This window comes from Nicotiana tabacum, chromosome 16 (assembly GCF_000715075.1).
Source record: "Nicotiana tabacum cultivar K326 chromosome 16, ASM71507v2, whole genome shotgun sequence".
In the NCBI taxonomy this organism is placed as follows: Eukaryota; Viridiplantae; Streptophyta; class Magnoliopsida; order Solanales; family Solanaceae; genus Nicotiana; species Nicotiana tabacum.
The window spans coordinates 97,828,788-97,851,038 of NC_134095.1; the positions used below are offsets into that span (position 1 = coordinate 97,828,788).

At 34.1% G+C, this 22,251-nt stretch overlaps 1 protein-coding gene, 1 long non-coding RNA gene and 1 pseudogene across 2 annotated transcripts; 1 reads left to right on the forward strand and 2 right to left on the reverse strand.

Annotated features, from left to right (window-relative positions):
* Positions 1-1,263: 1,263 nt before the first annotated feature.
* Positions 1,264-1,941, reverse strand: LOC107825609 (uncharacterized). The gene is made up of 2 exons (XR_001657116.2): positions 1,597-1,941; positions 1,264-1,471 (listed from the first exon to the last, which is right to left on the reverse strand). It is a non-coding gene; the product is annotated as an uncharacterized LOC107825609 (long non-coding RNA).
* A 15,881-nt stretch (positions 1,942-17,822) lies between these two features.
* On the forward strand, positions 17,823-19,848 carry LOC107825610 (G-type lectin S-receptor-like serine/threonine-protein kinase At4g27290; annotated as a pseudogene).
* Positions 19,849-20,151: 303 nt separating this feature from the next.
* On the reverse strand, positions 20,152-21,977 carry LOC107825608 (protein COFACTOR ASSEMBLY OF COMPLEX C SUBUNIT B CCB1, chloroplastic-like). The gene is made up of 4 exons (XM_016652486.2): positions 21,550-21,977; positions 21,332-21,462; positions 20,512-20,664; positions 20,152-20,423 (listed from the first exon to the last, which is right to left on the reverse strand). The coding sequence occupies exons 1-4, from the start codon at positions 21,880-21,882 to the stop codon at positions 20,237-20,239; spliced, it is 804 nt and encodes a 267-aa protein (XP_016507972.1). The 5' UTR covers positions 21,883-21,977; the 3' UTR covers positions 20,152-20,236.
* Positions 21,978-22,251: the final 274 nt, after the last annotated feature.

Sequence of the window (22,251 nt, forward strand, 5' to 3'; positions counted from 1 at the left end):
TTTATCTATTTAGTACTCTATTGGAAATAAGCTTCCTGAAGAAGCTTATCACTTTGGTACCCGGTTATGGATAAACATTACCCTAGGTAGAAGATTATTCATACCGGGTATAATAAGCTTATCCATTCAGTACTCCGTTATGGATAAACATTGCTCTCAGTAAAAGATTATCCATATCTGGTACAGTAGCAGCTTACACAGCAGCTTGCGTAGCAGCTTACACAACAGCTTGTAATAGCAGCTTACACAGCAGCTTGGAATAGCAGCTTACACAGCAGCTTGTAATAGCAGCTTACACAGCAGCTTGTAGTAGCAACTTACACAGCAGCTTCCTTTCTTCTATAAATAGAAGAGATTTCAGTTCATTATGTACATTAGTTTGAATTCGAATAATATATCAATTTCTCTCTATATTTGTCTTTACTTTACCGTCTTTATTTTATAACACCTCTCGCTATTTCTTGGCTATTTTCCTACTGTTAATAAGAGGCAGTTGGGGAGTTTGGGGTCGTCCAATCAGCTTGAAGGATTATTGTTTGCCCATGAATTAGCTCATTATTACTACAATTGCCATCATACAGAATAAGTAAATAAAGGGTACGGTTGAGCTGTTTTGCAAAAGCCGAAAAATCAGCTCTACTTTGACTGCATATAAAGCTGCTTAGTCATTTATTCTTCATTAAGCCACGTAAGATGATACAAGTTATAAGAATTTTCACCTTTTGGTCCAAAGGGATGAAGATAAAATTTCTAAGATTTCCTATTAGGTCCCATTAGGGCGGCTTATCGGGCGGATTGAGCGGCTTTTTACTCTTAACGGTTTGGCTTAACGGTTTTCGGCTTTTAAATGTATTAATCCGTTAGCCACCCGATAAGATATCGGACGGATTGGTATCGGTTTAGCTCTTATCGGGCGATTTATCGGCCTAACGGCTAACATACATATTCACTAAATATCTCCCATTCTCCTCGTCTTAGAAATAATGAATTGCCATAAAAAAAAACATTTCAGAGGCTGTAAGTGTAATATTACCATTTACCAATGACAAATTCCTTGTTGTTACACCGAGCAGTGAGCACACATAATCTACATGAGAAATCAAGCCTTTCTTACAAATACCATGTTATGGATCTATTTGCAATTAAAGACTTCAAGCATTCACAAGAATACATTTTTTTTGGACAAACGAATACTCTAATTATAGTATTTTACATCACTTCCCTTAGATATATAAACAGAATGTTCTAGTAACTGGGGCATAATTTGTCATAAAATGCAAAATTTTGATTCAGCTGTCATAGATGGTTACCTTCAAGTTTACTAAAAGCATCTGCTGGACTTCTTCCACCTACCAGAGACAACAAAAAGTATTTGTAATTATAAAAGAATAACTGTGTGCAATAATCGTCTTAAACCCTTCCTTCTTCTTCTCCTTCTTCACCACACCCTTTGCCTTCTCATCCACAACAACTGGAGCCAGAGCGGGGGCCAGAGACAGAGAGACAACATTTCAACAACAAAAAAATTGAAAAGAAAAAAATAACTAGCAAACTCCTGATAATGTTGATTTTGATGGGAATCATAAGTAAGAGTACCTGGATAAGAAGATAAGAAGCCGCGAGACGGAGAGAATGAGACTGGTGCCTGGTAGTGGTGGAAGTCGACAACGACTGGTGGGCGGTGGCTGCTGGTTTAGGCGTTAGGGTTGGGTTTCTGTGATTTTGATTTTTGTCGACTGTCTTTAGGACTTAGGCGTTAGGGTTGAGAAATGAGAATGAGACTGCTGGACGCCTGGACTGCTGGTTTCTTTGGATTAGAATAGGAATTAGGAGGAGTGCGTTAGTTTAATAGTTTTACTGTTTTAGTCTTAGAAGTTAGAATACATGGGTTAGTAATTTAGTATACATGGCCACAGCCCACATGGGTTTGTTTTTTTATTATTCAAGTTCAACTTTTTTTTATATATCTAATATGGGTTTGTTTTATATAAATATATATATATATATTTATATTCTTAACGGGTTAACGGATTATCCGTTAAGAAAATTGAATAATCCGTCCTCAAACCGATAAGCCATTAATAAAAAAAATTTAATCCGTTCCCCGTCCGTTAAGCCGTTACTAGTAAGCCATTAAGCTTCGGTTCGGATCGGTTTTCGGTTTCGGATCAGTTTTGAACAGTCCTAGGTCCCATCGTATCCTGTGAGCAAGCAAAATTATAGCCCATTTTCTACTGTATATATCGTCTAATATGTGCTAAATAATTTTAAACTTGTGGAAAAAAATAATTCTTATACTATGCTTGAAAGGTATTCTAGATAGCATTTTAAGTCTTTTAAAATTCAGTTAAGAGCTTTGGAGTCTACTCCATTTTAAAAGTATTCTAAAACTACCGTTTGTATTGGTAAATTAAATTCAATTTGAAGAACAAGTGGTAAATTTAATTTTTCAGGAAGACTTTAATGTTAAACCGATTTTTAATGATTAACTTAAATTCAAAGCGAAAGACCAAGAACATGAAAATATCATCAAAACAATAGTGACTTTTACATGATTATCTAGGCAGAGTACCCATCTCTATTTATAAAATTGATCCCTTAAAATATTACTTTAAATAGTTTTGTACGTCATATACTGCATAATTCACTTACAACTGAAGTGCATAACAATATAAATAATCGAATTAGTTTTTAAAATAACAGAGGAACAACATAAAAGAAGACGTACCACTAAAACTCTTATGACTATTTTGGTAGTCAAGTATTTAGGATTTAAATTTTAGATATCATTATCTAAAATTACGTTAAAGCACGAAAAGATATTAGCTTTTCCTTATGATAAACATGATAAGAAAAGCCAAACACTTACTAGAATTATTCTAGATGTTAAAATGTATTGCAGAAACCCCCATCCATTACAATTCTAACAAAAAAAAAAATGATAAAACTACTCCCTCCAGTCCAAAATAAATAATTTTTTAATTGTTTTCACACATATTAAGAAATTACCTTTTAACATTAATTAACAATAAAATTGACCATATTAACCTTTATTATCTCTTCACATAAACACTCCTAACACATACTCCAATGTTATTTACTCCAAGGGCAATATAGGAAAAAAAATTAATTCATTCTTGAAATCTAGAAAAATTACTTATTTTGGACCACAAGAAAAAAGCCAAAAAATTACTTATTACGGACTGGAGGGAGTAATTATCAAAAATCACACAATTAAAATAAGCATGATCGAATTTCCATATTCAAGAAGTATGCACCTTCATTGTAAACTTAGTTTGATTGCAACTTTTATCATAATACTTATTTTTAATGACACCTAATTTTTTGGGAACTTGGGGTGATTTTCAGTATACTGATAATAGTCTTGAAAAAGTAATATTGCATTTGTGATTTTAGATTGGATAAAAAGAGAATTATATGCTGTTGGTAAAAAATTACTATTAGATTAATTGAACGTTGCAAGGACACGAGACAAAAATATATAGGTGTAACTGTCTAATTATTTCAAAAATATCAAAATCAAATATATACTTTTCCTAGCCGAATATAAAATAAATCAGGCATAAAACTTTTAAAAATGAAAACTTATTTATTAAAATGAAGAATTGTCGAGATCATGATTTTAATGTACATTTTAAAATTTCAAATATTAGACTGATACATGCTCATTCTTATAATTGCTAAATGAGATAACACTTGCTCAACAAGCATATGATAATGTCATTTTCCGCTAAAAGTTTTGATGTATATAAAAAATTTTATCACTATTATATGTCTACTATTTTAGTTGTCCTTTAATTTGCTAATTGCATTTCTTAATCCATTGCCTAGGCTCATTTTGATAACTATGCTTGGGGTTGATTTTGTTAATTAGATAAGTCTGCAAGGTTACTATTAGTTAATAAACCTCCTCCTCCCCCAAACCCCCCAAACCCAACCACATTTTAATCAGATAGCTTTAGAAGCTCTTCGTAATGATTTTGTAAATAGGGGGGTTTTTCCCAAATATAACACAAGAACTATCCTCTTTTTATTTATGGGTAAATGTGGGAAAAACAAACTCCAACTTAATTAAAATAAATACGATATAAATAAAGCTAACAAAGAATTGAACTAAAGAGCTTCCAAATGTTGAACCTGTATTAGCACGGGCTTACAATTAGAGTATTTGGGCTTACGTATTGTTGTTGAATGTAAAGCAAGTAACTTTTGTATTTATGTTACCTATGGCTCATAGCTACTTATGGTTCCTCATCTCCATATAAAATCTTTCCCAAATGTGCTCATTCTATATAGACTTTTAGTTAATCATTCTGCTGCTCATATGATAATTTACATATGCTAATATGTGAGTGTTACTTTAAGTGCACAAAGAGTGATATAGTCGGAAAAAAGCTTCATTGTAGCATTAGTTATCAAAAGGATTAGGCTAATTATAGTTTGTTTGGTTATTTGCATGTACTTTGGTAGCGTGAAAATAATATGTTTCATAAAAATCACAAGAAATATTCAAAAGAATCTTTTGTCTAACTATATCCTTTTGATATATTTGATAATATTGATACCTTTAGTACAAATTTACCTAAGTGCTTGCATTGTTTTCTTTTATCACTTGCATTAAAGTAGTGCTTCCATTGGCAAACCAGCTAGAGAAAATAATGTATTTGTGATTTACAAAAGCGGAATATCTTATTTTCTCAATTTATTACACTTGCAGTATGTATACTAAGTTTCATTCTTCGATCTTCATGTAACCTTTTTTAAATCTATCTACACAAGCTAGACGAATCGAACTTATATTACACCTCTCTTAATTGCAAAAGATTATGTATTCTAAGACTATTGCAGAACTCCACAATTCAGTTTCTTGGCCGGATAACTTTAGTAGAAAAATTACCTCTCTCGCTATAGTCGAGTCATTTATAATTTGGTACATCAATTGCGTTACATAAAAATATTGTAGAGATATATGCCTAATTTACCAAGAAGGATGCGCAACCTGCAACAAATAGCCTTAGATGGCGTAAATTTATCACCATCAGCATAATCAACATAGCGGATTTAAATACAAAAGTGAGTGATATATAAAAATAATAGTATTATTAATAATATTAAATAGTTGTTGGGCCCGGGCTATGCCCCGGCACACCCTCACTAGTTTTCTAATAAACAACTACACACTCAAATTTGCAACTATTTTTATAAATAAAAAAATGAAAAAAAGAAAACCATCCGAGGAACCCACGACTGATCGTGCTTCCAAATATGGGCTTCCAACCAATAATCCTTATTTTATCTACACCTTCATAACCGGTGGATTTATGCGCTTTATATTTTCAAATTCTTTTCAACTCCGTATTTTATCCGCTCAGTATAGCTGTCTCATTATAACTGTTTTGCAAATATGGCTACACAAGTTCATGATATCAGACAATTTCAAGTAAGTCGATGCAATAGAATATCAAAGTTAGAGTCGTTCGAATGTGGACAATCCCGGATCGATTTAAGCCTGAAATACCATATTCGTTAGAATTGATTTTACAGAATTCAAAGGTAATATATTCGACTTTCACTTAGTTATAACGTTTTTGCTTCTCTGCAGTATTTTTGTTTCTGTTTCAAAAAGTATGATTAACAATTCATGTCACAAAGAAAAGTATATATTGAATAACACGCTTCAAAGAGTCGAATCAATTGTAATAAAATTTTCATTATGAAATATCTTACAATTGTAAAAGGGCAATTTTGAACTTTGAAGAGAGAGGAATGTTGCATACCATATTTACGTGGTCTGCGATATTACCAGTACCCTATGAAGATGAATTGCAGTGAATATGATTAATAGTTGAGTAAACGAAGTTTCTAGTGAAATTCTAGGTACTCGAATATGTGTTCTAAAATCATGTTCTGTTGATCGGGCTAACCTACCTAGGCCTAATCCTGTTAGTTTTCTTTTGGTGCCAAATATATTATATAAACATACGTACGTCACCTACAATATTGTTAATAATTCTGCTTAAATGACCTTTTACTTTGGTTTGAAAATAACAGGACCTCAAAACGTTGCCCTTCTCAAAATATCAATTACCAATGTTTAATTTGTCAGTCACGTATTGAGGAAAACTTTAGGCAGTTATGTCCTTATTATGTAGGATTTAAAATTCACCTATTTTTGAGTTTGTAGTTAATAAAATCCATTATGTTAGAAATAGATATCTGGCAAATATTCGATTTGGTTGCCTTGCTTAGACTATTATCGATAAACATACAGAAACTAGGCTTATATATGAATTGTACAAGTATTTCTCTGTCTGTCTCTTAATGTTTGCTTCACAATTGTGCACTAATAAGGAATCTGTTCAGGTAGTTATGCATGCACAACAAGGTTCTGTAAAATATATTTGTACTTTCGATGAACCGACATTGTCTAAAATTACAATGCGCAAATTAATTTCAATATTTTACCCTATTTGTTTTGCTTGTTGTTATCTAACACGAAAGTAGTTTTGCATGCATGTGTACTGCGTCTATGTTTTGCTTCTTTCTTATGATACAATGCAGTTCCTTTGTCATGTGTTAAATATAATGTTGACCTTTAAAATCGAACAATCGAATTCCTTCACTATGTTCCTCCCTGTCATGCTGCTGATACCTCAGAAAATTGCTATCGATCTGCTTCATAATTGGTTGTGCATTCATTATTGGCTCATTCTTTGCTGACAAAGGTCTAAAGAACCGACTCACACGCATGACATGAAAAGAGTTTTTGTCATCCTCACTTATTGTTTTGCCTTCTTTTATGTCTAACTTGTTACTTTTGGAAATATTTAACAGCACAATTTATTCCTTTGTGATAACTCAATTTTCTGCAATCTCCTCATTCTTCCTTCCTTCGCCTGACACTTGCATTTACCGGTCTATTTGTTGGCAGCATGGTAGGGACAATTTATGTCTCTATGGTGCTTAACAGTTATATTTTGTCCAAAAGCAACCTAACTGATAGACTCAATAACTGACCAAACATTTTGAACCAGCTCACACACATGACATCAATAGAGTTATTTAGTCATCCTCACTAAATAACCTGTTGCTTGTGAAAATATTTAGGAGTTTTTCTTCCTTTGTGATAGCTAAATTTTCTACAATTTCATTATTCTTTCTTCCTTCGCCTGAGACTTCATTCTTTTATGACTGAGCAAGAGAAAGGCCATGAAAAGGGACAACCTGCATCTTAGAAGTTACAAGTCCAGTTAAATTTAGGATAGTTTACGAGGATTAAGATGAAATTTTCCCAAAGTCGATTTTCAGACTTCTTTAGCCAATTTATATTTTTTCCCTTCTCACTTTTATGAATTTAGAGGAATTTCTGAAAGTAGCTGCAGGTTGAAGGGTGAGAACTGAAGCTAATCTATGTTTATTTACTCTTTAATAGGTTATCCGCCAAGGAATGCATTTTAAGATATGTCTTATATCAAATAGAGTATGATTGTTGTTGAATTACCAATTCTCGAGTTTCATATATTTCTGGTCATTTAGAATTGTGATATTGTCTTTGCTCGTGATATTTTTGGCTTCCGGTATAGTTTTACTTTTTAAAGAAACTCTTGCAACGTTTTCTCTTTTAATTTCTGAGACAAGTGTGGTTTTGGCCACATGATAGGGACAATTTATGTCTATATGGTTCTTCACAGTTATATTCTTTCCAAATGCAGCCTCACTTATAGACTCAACAACTGACTATACATTTTGAATTTAACGGTGGGGAAGAAAACAATGATGAGGTTGGTCCATTAACTGTTTCTACTATTTGGGAGATACTATTGGATCAGCTTTTACTGTTTGGAGAGGTGAATGGCAAAAACATATCATTTGTATAATTCCTCATGTGAAATAGGATTACTCTCCGAGGTGCAGAAACATCTACTATAAGTATCAAAATTATTTACTAACGCTACGATAGTACCTGACAACTAAGGTCTAAGGTCTGCTCTAATCTTTTCTTTCTTCTGCACATTTCTGTAAGCTAAGATGCTCTGGCTCATTTATCATTGAAGATTTCTTCATACAATTATAATGAAGAACATGAAGGAATTAGCTAAGAAGATTAGAAAGAAGGAGAAGAAGAAAGCAGAGGTAAGGCAGAGAGAAAGAGATATCAAGCGGAGAGACAGAGAGAGAAATAGTAGAGATTAGTTTTTCATTATCTCAAAAAGTGTATTGTACATATTGTGATACATGTATATATACTAGTGAATCAATTATGTAGTTAAGTAACTTACTAACTAACTAACAACTTCCTAATGGCTATTAGTTGGTTATTTAACAACTTTTAGCTAAAAGACTAATCTGCCCTCAGTTACATTATTTAACACTCCCCCTCAAACTAGGTGGTGAGAAAATATTAATCACACCTAGTTTGGATTTCAAATACTCATGTTGAACTTTGGTTAGGCCTTTTGTAAGAATATCTGCTGGTTGATCTGTTGTTGTAATGTAATTAGTGTTGATAAGACCTTGTTGAATTCTTTCTCTCACAAAATGGCAATCAATTTCAATGTGCTTAGTTCTCTCATGATAGATAGGATTTGCAGCAATTTGTATTGCTACTTTACTGTCACTATAGGTGTCAATACGTAGCTGAATCTTTGTATCAACTTCAGTCAGCAGACCATATAACCAAATTAGTTCAGCTACTGTTGTGGCTAGGGTTCTGTATTCTGCTTCTGCAGAGCTTCTGGATACAATAGTCTGCTTCTTAGACTTCCATGAAACCAATGAATCACCAACCTTGACTAAATAACCTGTAACTGATTTTCTAGTTAGAGGACATGCAGCCCAGTCTGCATCAGAATAAGCTGTGATTGTGTTACTTTGAGAGCTTGATAATAGGATCTCTTGGCCTTGCTGATTTTTCACATATCTTACTATTCTCAATGCAGCTTCCATGTGAGATCTTTTAGGCTGTTGGAGAAATTGACTAAGAGTCTGAACTCCAAATGCTATATCTGACCTTGTCACTGTCAAATATAACAGTTTTCCTATTAATCTTTGGTAGGTTGTTTGATCAACTGTACTGTCCTCATTTCTTGAACACTCTGCCTTACCATGCGATCATCATACTGCTTAGAAGTTAGTTTGATGTTAACATCTATTGGAGTTATTGCTGGTTTGGCAGCAGCTAATCCAGCTTCTGAAATTAACTCTAAAGTATATTTCCTTTGATGCATAGTAATTCCTTGACTGGAACTGACAAACTCAATCCCTAAGAAGTATTTGAGCTCCCCAGATCTTTCATTTTGAAGGCATTTTGCATTAGAGTCTTTGTTTCTTCAATTAAGTGCAGACTGTCACCTGTAATTAACATATCATCTACATAAACTAGAATTAGAGTAGTACCTTCAGTTGTTTTTCTGATGAATAGGGAGTGATCATACTGGCTTTGTTTGAATTTGAACCTCAGCAATGCTTCATATAGTTTTACATTCCATTGTCTAGGTGCCTGTTTAAGTCCATATAGGGATTTAACAAGTCTACACACAGTTTTCTCCCCCTGACTTTTAAATCCCTATGGTAGGTCCATATAGATTTCATCAAATAGATCCCCTCGTAGAAAAGCATTGTATACATCCATTTGATATATATGCCATTTCCTTGAAGCTGCTAGTGCTAGAATACTTCTTACTGTTACCATTTTCACTACAGGTGAAAAGATTTCTTGATAGTCAATTCCTTCCTTTTGGCTATATCCTTTAGCCACTAATCTAGTTTTGAATCTTTTAATCTCTCCTATGGCTTTGTATTTGATTTTGTAAATCCATTTACATCCTATAGGCTTCTTACTTCTGGAAAAGTCACAATTTCCCAAGTATGATTATTTTCAAGAGCCTTTATCTCTTCATCCATAGCTTGAATCCATCTAGGATCTAAAATAGCTTCAGAATAGTTAGTTGGTTCAGACATTGTTGAAGTTGTAGCTAGATATAACTGATATTTAGATGAGAGATGATCATAACTGATATATTTATTTAAAGCATAAGGAACATTCTAATGAATATTTAGAGATACAAAGTCCTTCAACCATACTGGAGGGTGTTTGTCTCTACAGGATCTTCTTTTGTTTTCAGCTAAGGTCTGATTCTAAGCTTCAATAAATACATGGTGTTTGCAAGGTATTAGTTTGTGTAGCATCTGAACCTAACCCTTCATCTGTTTGAGCTTGAACTACATCTATGCAGTTTTCTTCAATGTTGTGTTGCATATCATTTTCACTATAGTCTGTAAGCATATCTGTATTGTCACTTTCTGTATTCTGTTGTATATTAGTTCCACTAGGTTCTGAGTTGTCACCAACATTTGTAGTTGTATTTGCATTTCTGTTTTGAGATAGTATTGGATGATCATACATCATTCTCAATTCTGGAGTTATATCTACAAACACCTGTGAATGACTATTGTCCTTTTTTGTGAATGGATACACATCTTCTCTAAATATGACATCTCTGCTTGTGAAGAAAGATTTGTTAGTTGGATCATATAAAATATACCATTTTTGGACTTCTGAGTACCCCATGTGAATAGCCAGCTTAGCTCTAGGCATTAACTTGTCATGTTCTTGTACTGTTTTTGCAAAACACAGGCATCTTATTATTCTAAGATGCATAAGAGATGGCTTTCTTTTATGTAGTCTTTCAAATAGAGATATGTTGCCAATAACAACACTAGGCATTCTATTTATTAGATATACAGCAGCTCGAACACAGTAACCCCAAAACTTAATAGGTATTTGAGCTTGAAATCTAATAGCCCTTGTAACTTCCAATATATGTTTGTGTTTCCTCTCAGCTACACCATTCTGCTGAGGTGTATACACACAAGTTCTTTGATGTATGGTTCCTAACTCTTTAAACATCTGTTCACACACAGAGTTCACACATTCTGACCCATTGTATATTCTTATGACTTTTACTGTTATATCATACTGAGTTTTGACATATTTGAAGAAATACTTAATTGAAACTAAGGCTGTATTGTGGCCTGGGCCTGGCCCGGGACCGGCCCAGGACCGCGGGCCTAACGGGCCGGTTCAACCGGGCCTGGGCTCTAGTGGTGTAAAAGTCTGTGGTGGGCCGGTTCAAGACATTTAGCCCGTGAGCCCGGGACCGTTATGCCCGGGACCGACAGGCGGGCCTGTGCCGATTCAACCGGGCCCAACGGGCCTAACGGGCTCCAACAGCTAATTTTTTATTAAAAAAAATCTAGCCGTTGGCCTTCAAAATTTATCCGTTGGCCACTTTAAAAAATAGCCATTTGGCCCCCAAACTTTGCTTTAACCCCAAACTTTTTATAATTATACTTTTTCCCAATTCTCAACTATAAATACCCTCATATTCTTTCATTTTTACTCACAAAATCATCAATCTCTCTCTAATTTTCTTCTATAATTGCTTGCTTTATTATTGCAATTTCGTGAAAAATTGTGAAGTTGGTGAATTGAAGTATTCAAGTCTTCAACGATATTCAATAGAAGTTGTTCGTCAATTCGGTAAACGCGTTCCAACTCTTAAGTTTTAATATTATAGTTTTGTTAGTTTTATTTAGTACAATTATAATTAATATGGCATTTTCTTTAAAAAATATTTTTGGTGGTAAGGGTAAGGGAAAATCTAAAATTGGTGAATCTAGTAGCCAAGCTACTACTCTTCCCCCGGCTCCCCGACCCAGACCTGTTACCCGTCCTCCTCCACCTATTATTCTTGATAGTGATAACCCTTGTTTTTAATTTTTCGATAGTCAATTTTGCCATGATGTTGCACCGGGTCAACAATTAAATGAAGAAGTTATGAATGCTCTTTATCCTAATGAAACTATCTTTGAAAATGATGATTTAGATGAAACGCAACCGGATTTAGATGATACACCTACTAGTCCTGTTAAACCCAACTGATGTCCCGCCTGACCCTCCTGTAGTAACCCCTACTTTTAATAGACAACCTTCTAAACGGCCCGAAACATCTCTTGTTTGGCATTTTTTTACTCAACTAAGAGAAAAAAATAAGGCTAAGTGTAACTTGCGGAACTTATGAAGAACTGCTAGCGGAACTTGCGCAGGATGCTGCTTCGCCCGGAAGCGGTGATGAACAAGCTTCTTTTCCACCACCACCAACGGAAATTCCTCCGGACCTTCAAGGATTTATGAGATTTGTTAGAGATAATACATAGACTAACATGTAACTTGTATTTTGGCACATCTTTCTTAGTTTTTTCCTTTTAATGGTGGTATTAGTACCTTGTTGTGCTCATTCCATTGGGGGGAGGAAGACTAAGAAAGATATTGTCATTCTTTGTTAATGTCGTAATAGTAAAATATATAAGACATTCCCTTGAATATTTCTTTGCAATTTATTTTGTGTTTAAATTTGATATAGTATATATATTATATATCTAATACATATAAACTATATATATATATATATATATATATATATATATATATATATATATACATACATACATATATATAAGGCAATATATATTACATAAGGCAATATATAATTATATATACACATAATACACCCTTATATATACATACTATACATACTATATATACTATATATATTTATATAGCTATATATAAGCAATTTATACTAGTATATACATATATAATTTACAAGAAAGTGCCTTACATAAAATAAATTAAAAAAATAGCCTATATATATGTGTGTGTGTGTGTGTATGTATATATATATATATATATATATATATATATATATATATATATATATATATATATATATATATAACGGTCCCGGGCTCACGGGCTAAATGTCTTGAACCGGCCCACCACAGACTTTTACACCACTAGAGATCAGGCCCGGTTGAACCGGCCCGTTAGGCCCGCGGTCCTGGGCTGGTCCCGGGCCAGGCCCAGGCCACAATACAGCCTTAGTTTCAATTAAGCATTTCTTCAAATATGTCAAAACTCAGTATGATATAACAGTAAAAGTCATAAGTATATGCATATATAGTTTACAAGAAAGTGCCTTAGATAAAAAAAAATAGCCCAAAACAGAAAAAGCCCGTTAGGCCCGTTTAGGCCCGCGGGCCCGACCCATTTAGCCCGAGACCATGTGGGCTTAGGACCGTCATGGGCCGGTTTCACACATTTGGACCGTTTGGCCCGGGACCGCCTCAACCCGGCCCGCCTCAAGCCCAAGCCCGTTTGGCCCGGGCCCAGACCACAATACAACATTAATTGAAACACAAGCATCAGATTTTTGTTTTAGCAGAATATCCAAGTCATTCTTGAAAAATCATCTACAATAGTCAGAAAGTACTTATTTCCATCCATAGTAGGCACTCTATAAGGCCCCCACAAGTCTACATGTATAAGATCAAAACACTTGCTACTTTATTTACTACTTGTAGGAAATGGTAACCTAGTCTATTTGGCACAAGGACATACAGTGCACTTATTTATTCTATTTCTGATAGTATCAGTATCTATATGTAGTATTTTCTTACGAGTCTGGGTGGACACATGACCACATCTTCTGTGCCACAGCACTATATCTGATTGTTCACTCTTATTTGTGTCATTTTTCTTTGCAGTCAAAGCTATCATTCTGTTCCTTTCAGCTGTATTAGTGTACAGAAGATATAATTCATCATTCTCTTTACCAATCTCCTTCACCTTCCCAGTGAAGAGTTCCTGAAATACACAAAAATCAAGGAAAAATGTTGCTGAGCATTGCGACTCTTTGGTTAGCTTAGAAACCGATAGCAAGTTATACTTGAATTGAGGGACATAAAACACATTAGTTATAACACTGTTTTCTAATATAGAACTTGCTCCTGTATGAGTGACAGTTGTAATATCTCCATTAGGAAGTAAAACTTTCTTTAGATTGTTTGATTCATTTACTGTCCTTTCATCTAGTAATTTTTTGTCAGCTACCATATGATTGATAGCCCCTATGTCTATAATCCATTGACTAAGGCAATCAGACACTAGTAAGGATGTATCCATACCTCCCACATTAGCTGCAGTGGTTGAGCTTGATACACTAGTGTTATTCAACATTTGCAGAATCTGTTCATACTGAGACTTTGTAAGAACATAGTTTTCAATACCTGACTTCTTCATATTTGGATTAGGTCCTTGAGCTTGAGCATTAGTCCCTGGTTTTGTCTGATCTTGCACATTTGTATTTTGCCCATAATTGAACACAGACATTGAGTTTGATTGTTGATCATTAGACTGATTGGATTCTATCAGTAAATTCACATTATATGTTGCATTTGTCCCAGCATTCATTCTCCTCTTGTTCTTGAAATCTGCAGGATATCCCACAATCTTATAGCAGTTTTCTTTACTATGTCCTTTCATTTTACAGTAGTCACAGTAAATATTATAATTCCTTCTAAATCTCTGATTCTGATTCTGATTTGCACTAGATTTTGAGTACATAGAAACCTCATAGTTTCCTACTTGGCTTGTAGGGTAAGATCCCAAGATTCCTGAAGTTGCAACAATAGATTTTTGACCTTCATCACTCACAATCAGTGCATAGGCTTGATTTACTATAGGAACAAGACTTCTCATCAGAATTTGACTCCTAGCTTGTGAGTATGAATCATTCAGCCTCATTAAAAATTGATATGGCTTTAATTTCTGCAAGTAAGCTACAAACTCCCTTGATTTTGGACAATCACAACCAGGTGCTGGTACTAATGCTTCAAACTCTTCCCCATAGATCTTTCAATTTCGAAAAGTATACTGGTACAGATGATGTTCCTTGCGATAGAGCAGCAATTTCCTTGTGAAGATTGAAGGTTCTTGAACCATCTATCTTGTTGAACCTTTCAGCCAAATCTTCCCAGGCCATTTGTGCACTAGATGCATACATAATTCCTCCAAGAAGCCCTTTTCCAACTGAATTCATAATCCAAAAAAGAACAATTGCATTTACTCTTTTCCAGTGATTCCACATCATTTATGGGAATCTTTCTTTTCTGCATGTGCCATCAACCATTGCTAGTTTATTCCTGCCCATCAAAGCCACTCTCATAGACCTGAACCAAATTGAGTAATTCTCCATTCCAGTCAACTGAAAGAGATGATTTGAATCCCACTAACATCTGCAGGAGACAAGAATAAGTGATGATTGTAGTCAATTCCATTGACTTGATTTCCTTGATTACCGACTGCATGGTCATTTGGAGGTTGAACTCCTGGTGGTTGAGCTACTATTTCGCCATTGACAACTATTTTTTTGTTATTTTCCTATCAAGATTCTGACAAGAAAGAAATGTAAAATTTTTGGAAAAAATTAAAAACCTTCTTGAACTGTAATTTGGATCGTTGTATGAACTACGACTATAAATCGTGTAAGCTCTGATACCATGAAAATTTCTTCATACAATTATAATGAAGAACATAAAGGAATTAGCTAAGAAGATTAGAAAGAAGGAGAAGAAGAAAGCAGAGGTAAGGCAGAGAGAAAGAGATATTAGGCGGAGAGATAGAGAGAGAAATAGTAGAGTATTAGTTTTTCATTATCTCAAAAAAGGTATTGTACATATTGTGATACATGTATATATACTAGTGAGTCAATTATGTAGTTAAGTAACTTACTAACTAACTAACAACTTCCTAATAGCTATTAGTTGGTTATTTAACAGCTTTTAGCTAAAAGACTAATCTGTCCTCAGTTAAATTATTTAACAATTATCTCCTTTTTACTCAAATGACCAGATTAGTTCAATATTGAAATTATTTATTTTACAAGTAAAACACTATGGTGTGCAGGAAAATTGAAAAATACATAGGTAGATAATCACTTCTACCCTTTTGTTCTGTTAACATAATCAGGTGCATGTCCTTGCCCATTAATTGAAAAATATAAAACAGTTAATCGTTTCTTACTTTTCTTCCTTGCACTATACTGATTGAATTAAGCAAAGGAAAAACCTGATTGCTGCAAAATAAGAAAATTCATATGTTTAGTTGCATGGCATGATATTTGACGTAAATTGTGGCAATAGCAGGACTACGTCATAGTATTTCTATTTTTTTAGGTTTGAACTGAACGACGTCCTAAAATTTGTGTCAAGCAGTTTGATTGGAGTTAGCATCGAATTTAACATTTTGAAATCTAAACTCTATGCTTCTTTGTTTGAGGGGAAGAGAACCATATTTTGATTGTTCCGTCAACTGTTTCTATTAAATGCTACTGTTTGGGAGATAACTCAGTTGGTGGGACCATCCAGCATAACTACGATTTACTCCTCGTGTATAGGCTTGATGTTGTGGGAGTTGACTAATTAATGGATTAATTGGTTGATCAGATTAACGTCTTACAATAAAAAATAACCAATCATCTAAGGTTGCATTTTTTACGAATGTTGTCCTCACTACCTATTTACAACAAGATATTTCTTCATGACTTGAATGTATGAATATTCCGTTCCTTTATATGATCATAAAATAATTCCATTTGCACCTTTGTGTCTACCGTAATTTTCAAACAATATTTTCTAATAAAATTATATTTAATATTTTTCGCATAACGCGCGAGTACAGATATTAGTATTATTAAAAGAAGAGGAAAAACCCTATCCTTAAGCCTAGTGGCAGCTTAGAAAAAAGCCACATGGCATAAGTAGTTAATAATTAGTTATTTTGTTAATAATTAGTTATTAGTTAATATTTTTTGAATTTAAATATCTATAAAATAATAAAATAAAATATTTTATAATAAAAAACGAAAATTAAAAAAAACTATCCATTCAAGTTGGAGTTTTTAAATTATTTTAAAATAAAAAACTAAAATTGCAAAAAATACAAAACTGCCTATTTAACATTTCTTAGTTTTTTTTAATATTTTTTTGTTTTTCTTTTTAAAAATAAGAAGTTTATTTACAGAAAATATTATTGAGAATAATAGAATAAACTATTAAATACAAAGAATATCTTCTATTATATCATAAAAAGAAAGTAGCATACAAAAATTTAAAAAAAGTAATATGCTAAAAAAAGTTTCTATTAACAATGCAATAATACTAAATATTGGATAATATAATAAAGAAAAATACAGAACAAAAAAGTTATTCGATGCCTATGTAAGTCTTATTAATTTAATAAATGGAGATTTTATTCATTAAATTTTAGATAATACTATTGAGAACAATAGGATATCTATTAAAAAAATATTTCAAGTGTAATAAAATATATATATATATATATATATATATATATCTTTTATTATATTACAAAAAAAAGTAACAGACAAAAATATTAAACAAATATGCTAATAAGTATTTTTATTAGCAATGTAAAAATACTAAACATTGGATAATAAATAAAGAAAAAAAAAATTAAACTTGGGCAAGTTTCAAGTGTGTCTAAAGCAGGGACAAAAGATGAATACCAATCCTATAGAGGTACAACCGGTGTAAAAACTTGGAAAAAAAATACTTCTCAAATGCATAGGCCCAACTCAAAATAATACTTTTCTGAAAAGCTATTTTGACAAAAGTGCTGCTCCACATCATCAGTTTTTAGGAGTCCTAAAATACCATCAAACAGATTATCAAAGTTAGCACAAGTCATATGGAAGCCCACCAATTCTGAACTTGCCAATGACTCCATCTGTAAGCAAACAACAAATTGAAAACTCTATCTGCTAATATCAGTGAAAGTTCATATCTCAATTTAATTCTAAAAATTCCATTAATAAAACAATCATCACAGGCTTGCATTCAAAATGAAACTTATTTTTACCTAAGATAATAACAGGACCATGGAACCCATAAGCATACATTTCTTCTAGTCTTCCATATTTTCTGTTTGGATTCTGTCGAGTGCTCAAGATACCATACCTGCAGATCAACCTTTAACAGATGGAAACGCCATTATTTCATCAGGTGCGAAGTCTAAGTTGGGATTTTTCTCCCCTGCGACATCCAGGAAACGGTTCTTAGGACTATAGTTCGACAAAGTTCCCGTACAGATAGTTGTATGGGTTGCTAACAGAGACAGTCCACTCAATGATATAGATGGTATGCAAAATTTTACAAGACAAGGACTTCTTACTCTTCAAAAAGGTTCCCGCCGTGTCATTTGGTCCTCCAATGCCACCAGACGCGTGCAAAATCGAATAGCACAGCTTCTTGATTCAGGCAATCTTGTTGTTCGAGATGCAACTGCGAATTATCTGTGGCAGAGTTTTTGAATATCCTGGTGACATTGCTTTACCTGGAATGAAGGTTGGTATTGATCTGAAGACTGGTTTTCATCGTTCCCTTTGGTCATGGAAGAGCAGAAATGACCCTTCCAGGGATGAGTTTACTTGTACATTCGATCCTCCCTACAGATATTTATCATGAATGGTTCCATTGAACGCTACAGGGCTGGACCACGGAATGGTTGAGCCTTTCCTAATGCACCATCTCGCGATAAATATTTATCTGATCCTGAGGAAATAACTATACATATTTATCTGATCCTGAGGAAATATACTTCATGTATGAGCTAACAGACAGCTCTATCATTGCAAGGGTAGGGATGCAACGAAATGAGGATCTACAGCTTTCAGAATGGAATAATCAATTGAGATGATGTTGCTGGCGCACCAGCTGATAACTGTGACATTAATGGCCGGTGTCACATGTATGGTTTGTGCAACAGTGGCAACTCTCAAATCTGCAGATGTCTGGATAAATTTGAACCCAAAGATCCAACAGATTGGGCAAGAGAAAATTGGTCAAGAGGCTGTGTTAGAAAGACACCATTGAATTGCCAAAAGGAAGTTAAATTTTTGATTAATTTCTTACTGCTGAACAGAAAGTTCAAAACTTAAATAGGAAGAGAAACAGAGGGTTCTTCCATCTAACCATCATCATAATCTTTATGGGTGAATCAGATCATAGAGCAGCAGATTGGATGTAAAAGAAGATGGTAACAAATGGGATACTACAATAACCGACCTAGTAAAACTTACTACTCAAATGTGGATTCTCTCCACAGAATCCAGATGTTTGAAACTGATTGATGTACATCTAAGAGACTTATGAAATGCAACATATCTAGTGCAAAGAGTAGTCCATGTGGATCTTTGTGTGTTCAGCAGTGCCCATAACATAGGCCAAGTATGGAATATATTGTACTGATGTTGGATAATGATGGTTGCATTGCCCACATCTAAAGAGCCTAGTGTTTTGAAGATGGATTATCATATTGTCAAAGGCTTGACAAAAGTTATGTTATCATGACTCTTCATTGCTCAAAATGTATACCTTTAGGGGTCGTTTGGTAACTGGGATAAGGTCAATAATTCCGGGATAAAGTTTGGGATTAACTTTATCCCATGTTTGGTTGGGGTATTAGCTAATACTGGGATTACTTTTATACTAAAATGGTGGAATTAGCTATTATATATAGAAGATGGGATATTCCACCATTGAACTAAAGTACCCCTTAGTTGTTATCGTGACATGTACCAGAAGGCACTTGCTGGTACATGTAGTTTCTGCAAGACAAAAAATACTATTCCACCGTTTCAATTTATGTGAACCTATTTCCTTTTTAATCCGTGCCAAAAAGAATGACCATTGTCCACATTTGGAAACAATTTACCTTTATGCAATGATTTATAACCACACAAAATATATGTGCATCATTTTATACCACAAGTTCGAAAGTTTTCTTAAACTCCGTGCCCAGTCAAATAGTTTCATATAAATTGAAATAGAGAGAGTATTCTTTCAAACTAATTATGAGAAGAACACTTCATTCTCCCCCCTTTTTTTGAGAATAGATAAACAACTTCATTCTCCCCCTTTCTTTGCACCCTTTTTGCCTTAATATTATGTCTTTTAGAGAAGGTTCATGATTAGGACCCTTTTCGCCTTAATATTATGTCTTTTAGAGAAGGTTCATGATTAGGATTCTTTCAAGTTAAAAGCATGTCAAGTCATAGACAACTGTGAGAAGAAAGTAACAAAGCACTCATAGTGTCATAGTGTATATCAGAAACATTCGCCGCAATTGCACAAGAACTTCTGATTAAGGTATTCATGTGTGACTAATTTACTACTTCTAAGAAATATATTTTGGTTAGAATATAAGAATGAAGAATGAGCATCAAAGTGTTATTGACCAAGCATCATGGAGTATGTTTCAGGTATACATATCTTACAAGAAAACCAAGTAATATCATCTTTCAAGTAAGCCCTTAACATAAACCATGCCTTTTTCACTCAGCTGTAGCTCCTTCCGCATTTTCTCTACTTCTTGGTCATCACCTTGAACAACGATTTCTGACAAGCTTCCATCATCTCCTACCGTCATTTTCACCTTGATCTGCTCCTTTCTGGATGCTCGAGTCCAATAATATACACCCCTGCTCCCAATTTGAGAGAAACAGTTTGCAATCAACAACAATGCACAATCAGAGTTGACAGATGAATTTTTTTATTAGCAGTACTTACGCTAACGGACTTAAGGCAATGATCCAGAACCAATTATTGCCTACATCAGGAACTGTTATAGTAAGAACAAGGGCAACACTTCCCAAGCTTATGCAGGTGCAGAAAGTTAACAATGCTGCTTGTCCTCGGCTTGGAACCATCATACCCTCAAACCTTCAGGATGCAAAAGTTACATTAATGAGAGAGAGAGAGAAGGCTGAAACAATCACTATTGAGGCAGAAGTGCTCTCTCACAGGTCAAGGCATCACAAATATACTAATATGACAAATTAATTGTAGTGTCACTCACCTACATTAAGATTCTCAAATAATAGTGGTGATGTTGTACAAATTTTCTGAATATCATCTCTAATATGTTATCTCAAGCATCGGAAAAGAAAACCTTACAATGTGCATCTCAGATGAAAAGATACGAAAAGAGCTTAAATCACATACTATTAATCCAAAGCATGACCACTTTTAGCAGAAAATAACATTCAATCATAAACATGAGTAAAGACAAGCTTATGCAGCCAATAGCAGAATTTGCAGCCATTTCAGGCCAGTGCTATTCGCATCAATTACACAAAATTGGGATGGCAAAAGCTAAAGAATAAAAAAAAAAAAAAACTCCATTTTTATAACAGTGCAGTTGTCCAATCGACTAAGTTTACTGTTATTTTCACTTTTCTTATTCAGAATTCAACTCCTTTGCCCAGACAAAAGTTAGAGAAAAAGGATACTCTGACAATTGGACTATCACCCTTAGAGGATAAGGCACAAAGATAACATAAGTTTAAAAAAAGAAAAAAATACTAGTGGTTGGGAGTGGTTTACTCACGTAATAGTCTCTCCTCTATCCAACACAGTAAAGTTATTTCGAGTGAAGAATGAAAGAATTTCGCCAGCAACCTGGTTAGCTGCCTTCTTCCCCTCCTCTATACCTTCCTTAACAAATGTCTTCTGCACTATCTGCATCCAAAAATTCACCATAAAAATACATGATAAGAAAAAAAACCCAAAAGAAAATGTACACATGGAATTAAACAAATGAAAGACCTTGGATTTGACAGATCGTTTAATAAGGGACCAAAGACCAGGAACAGAAATGACAAAGAGACCGAGTGAAGTGTAGTAGCTAGCTACTGAATAACCAGAATCTGCTGCTGCTATTGAAAAGAGAGATGATGGGTTTTCTTGAAATTGGTCAAGGACAAGTAGAGGAGCTGAAGTAGTAGCAGCAGTGAAGAGAACATCGGTAAATGCGTGAACGGTGAAGCGGTTTCTGGGTTTTGTTCGGAGACATAGATGACGATGGTGGTGCTGAAATTCTCGGGTACTGAGGAAACTGGAAGGAAGGGAGAGAGGAGAGAGCAGAAGCTTTGCTGCCATTGGAACTATTTTTGGTGGCAGCGATGGAAACACACAAATGTGCGGAGACGAAACAGTTTATAGTTCGTTACCGAAGCTATCACTTCCACCTTCCAACTACTTATAATTGCATTTTTATCCCTCTTTTCTTTTTAGTTTGGCCAAATACCAAGATAGCCCCTTAAAGTTGACACAATTTGTAAATTAGACCATTCCAACTTAGCGAATGATCGCATAAAAACTTATTTTTGGTAGAAGTTTAAATTATAAACAATTCATGCTGACATGACCAAGTTAGTGTTTTCCACTCAAATTTGAAAGAGTGAAAATCTTAAAATTATGGTATTTTTCAAAAAATAAAAAATTAACGTTATTGGATCTCACTCACAC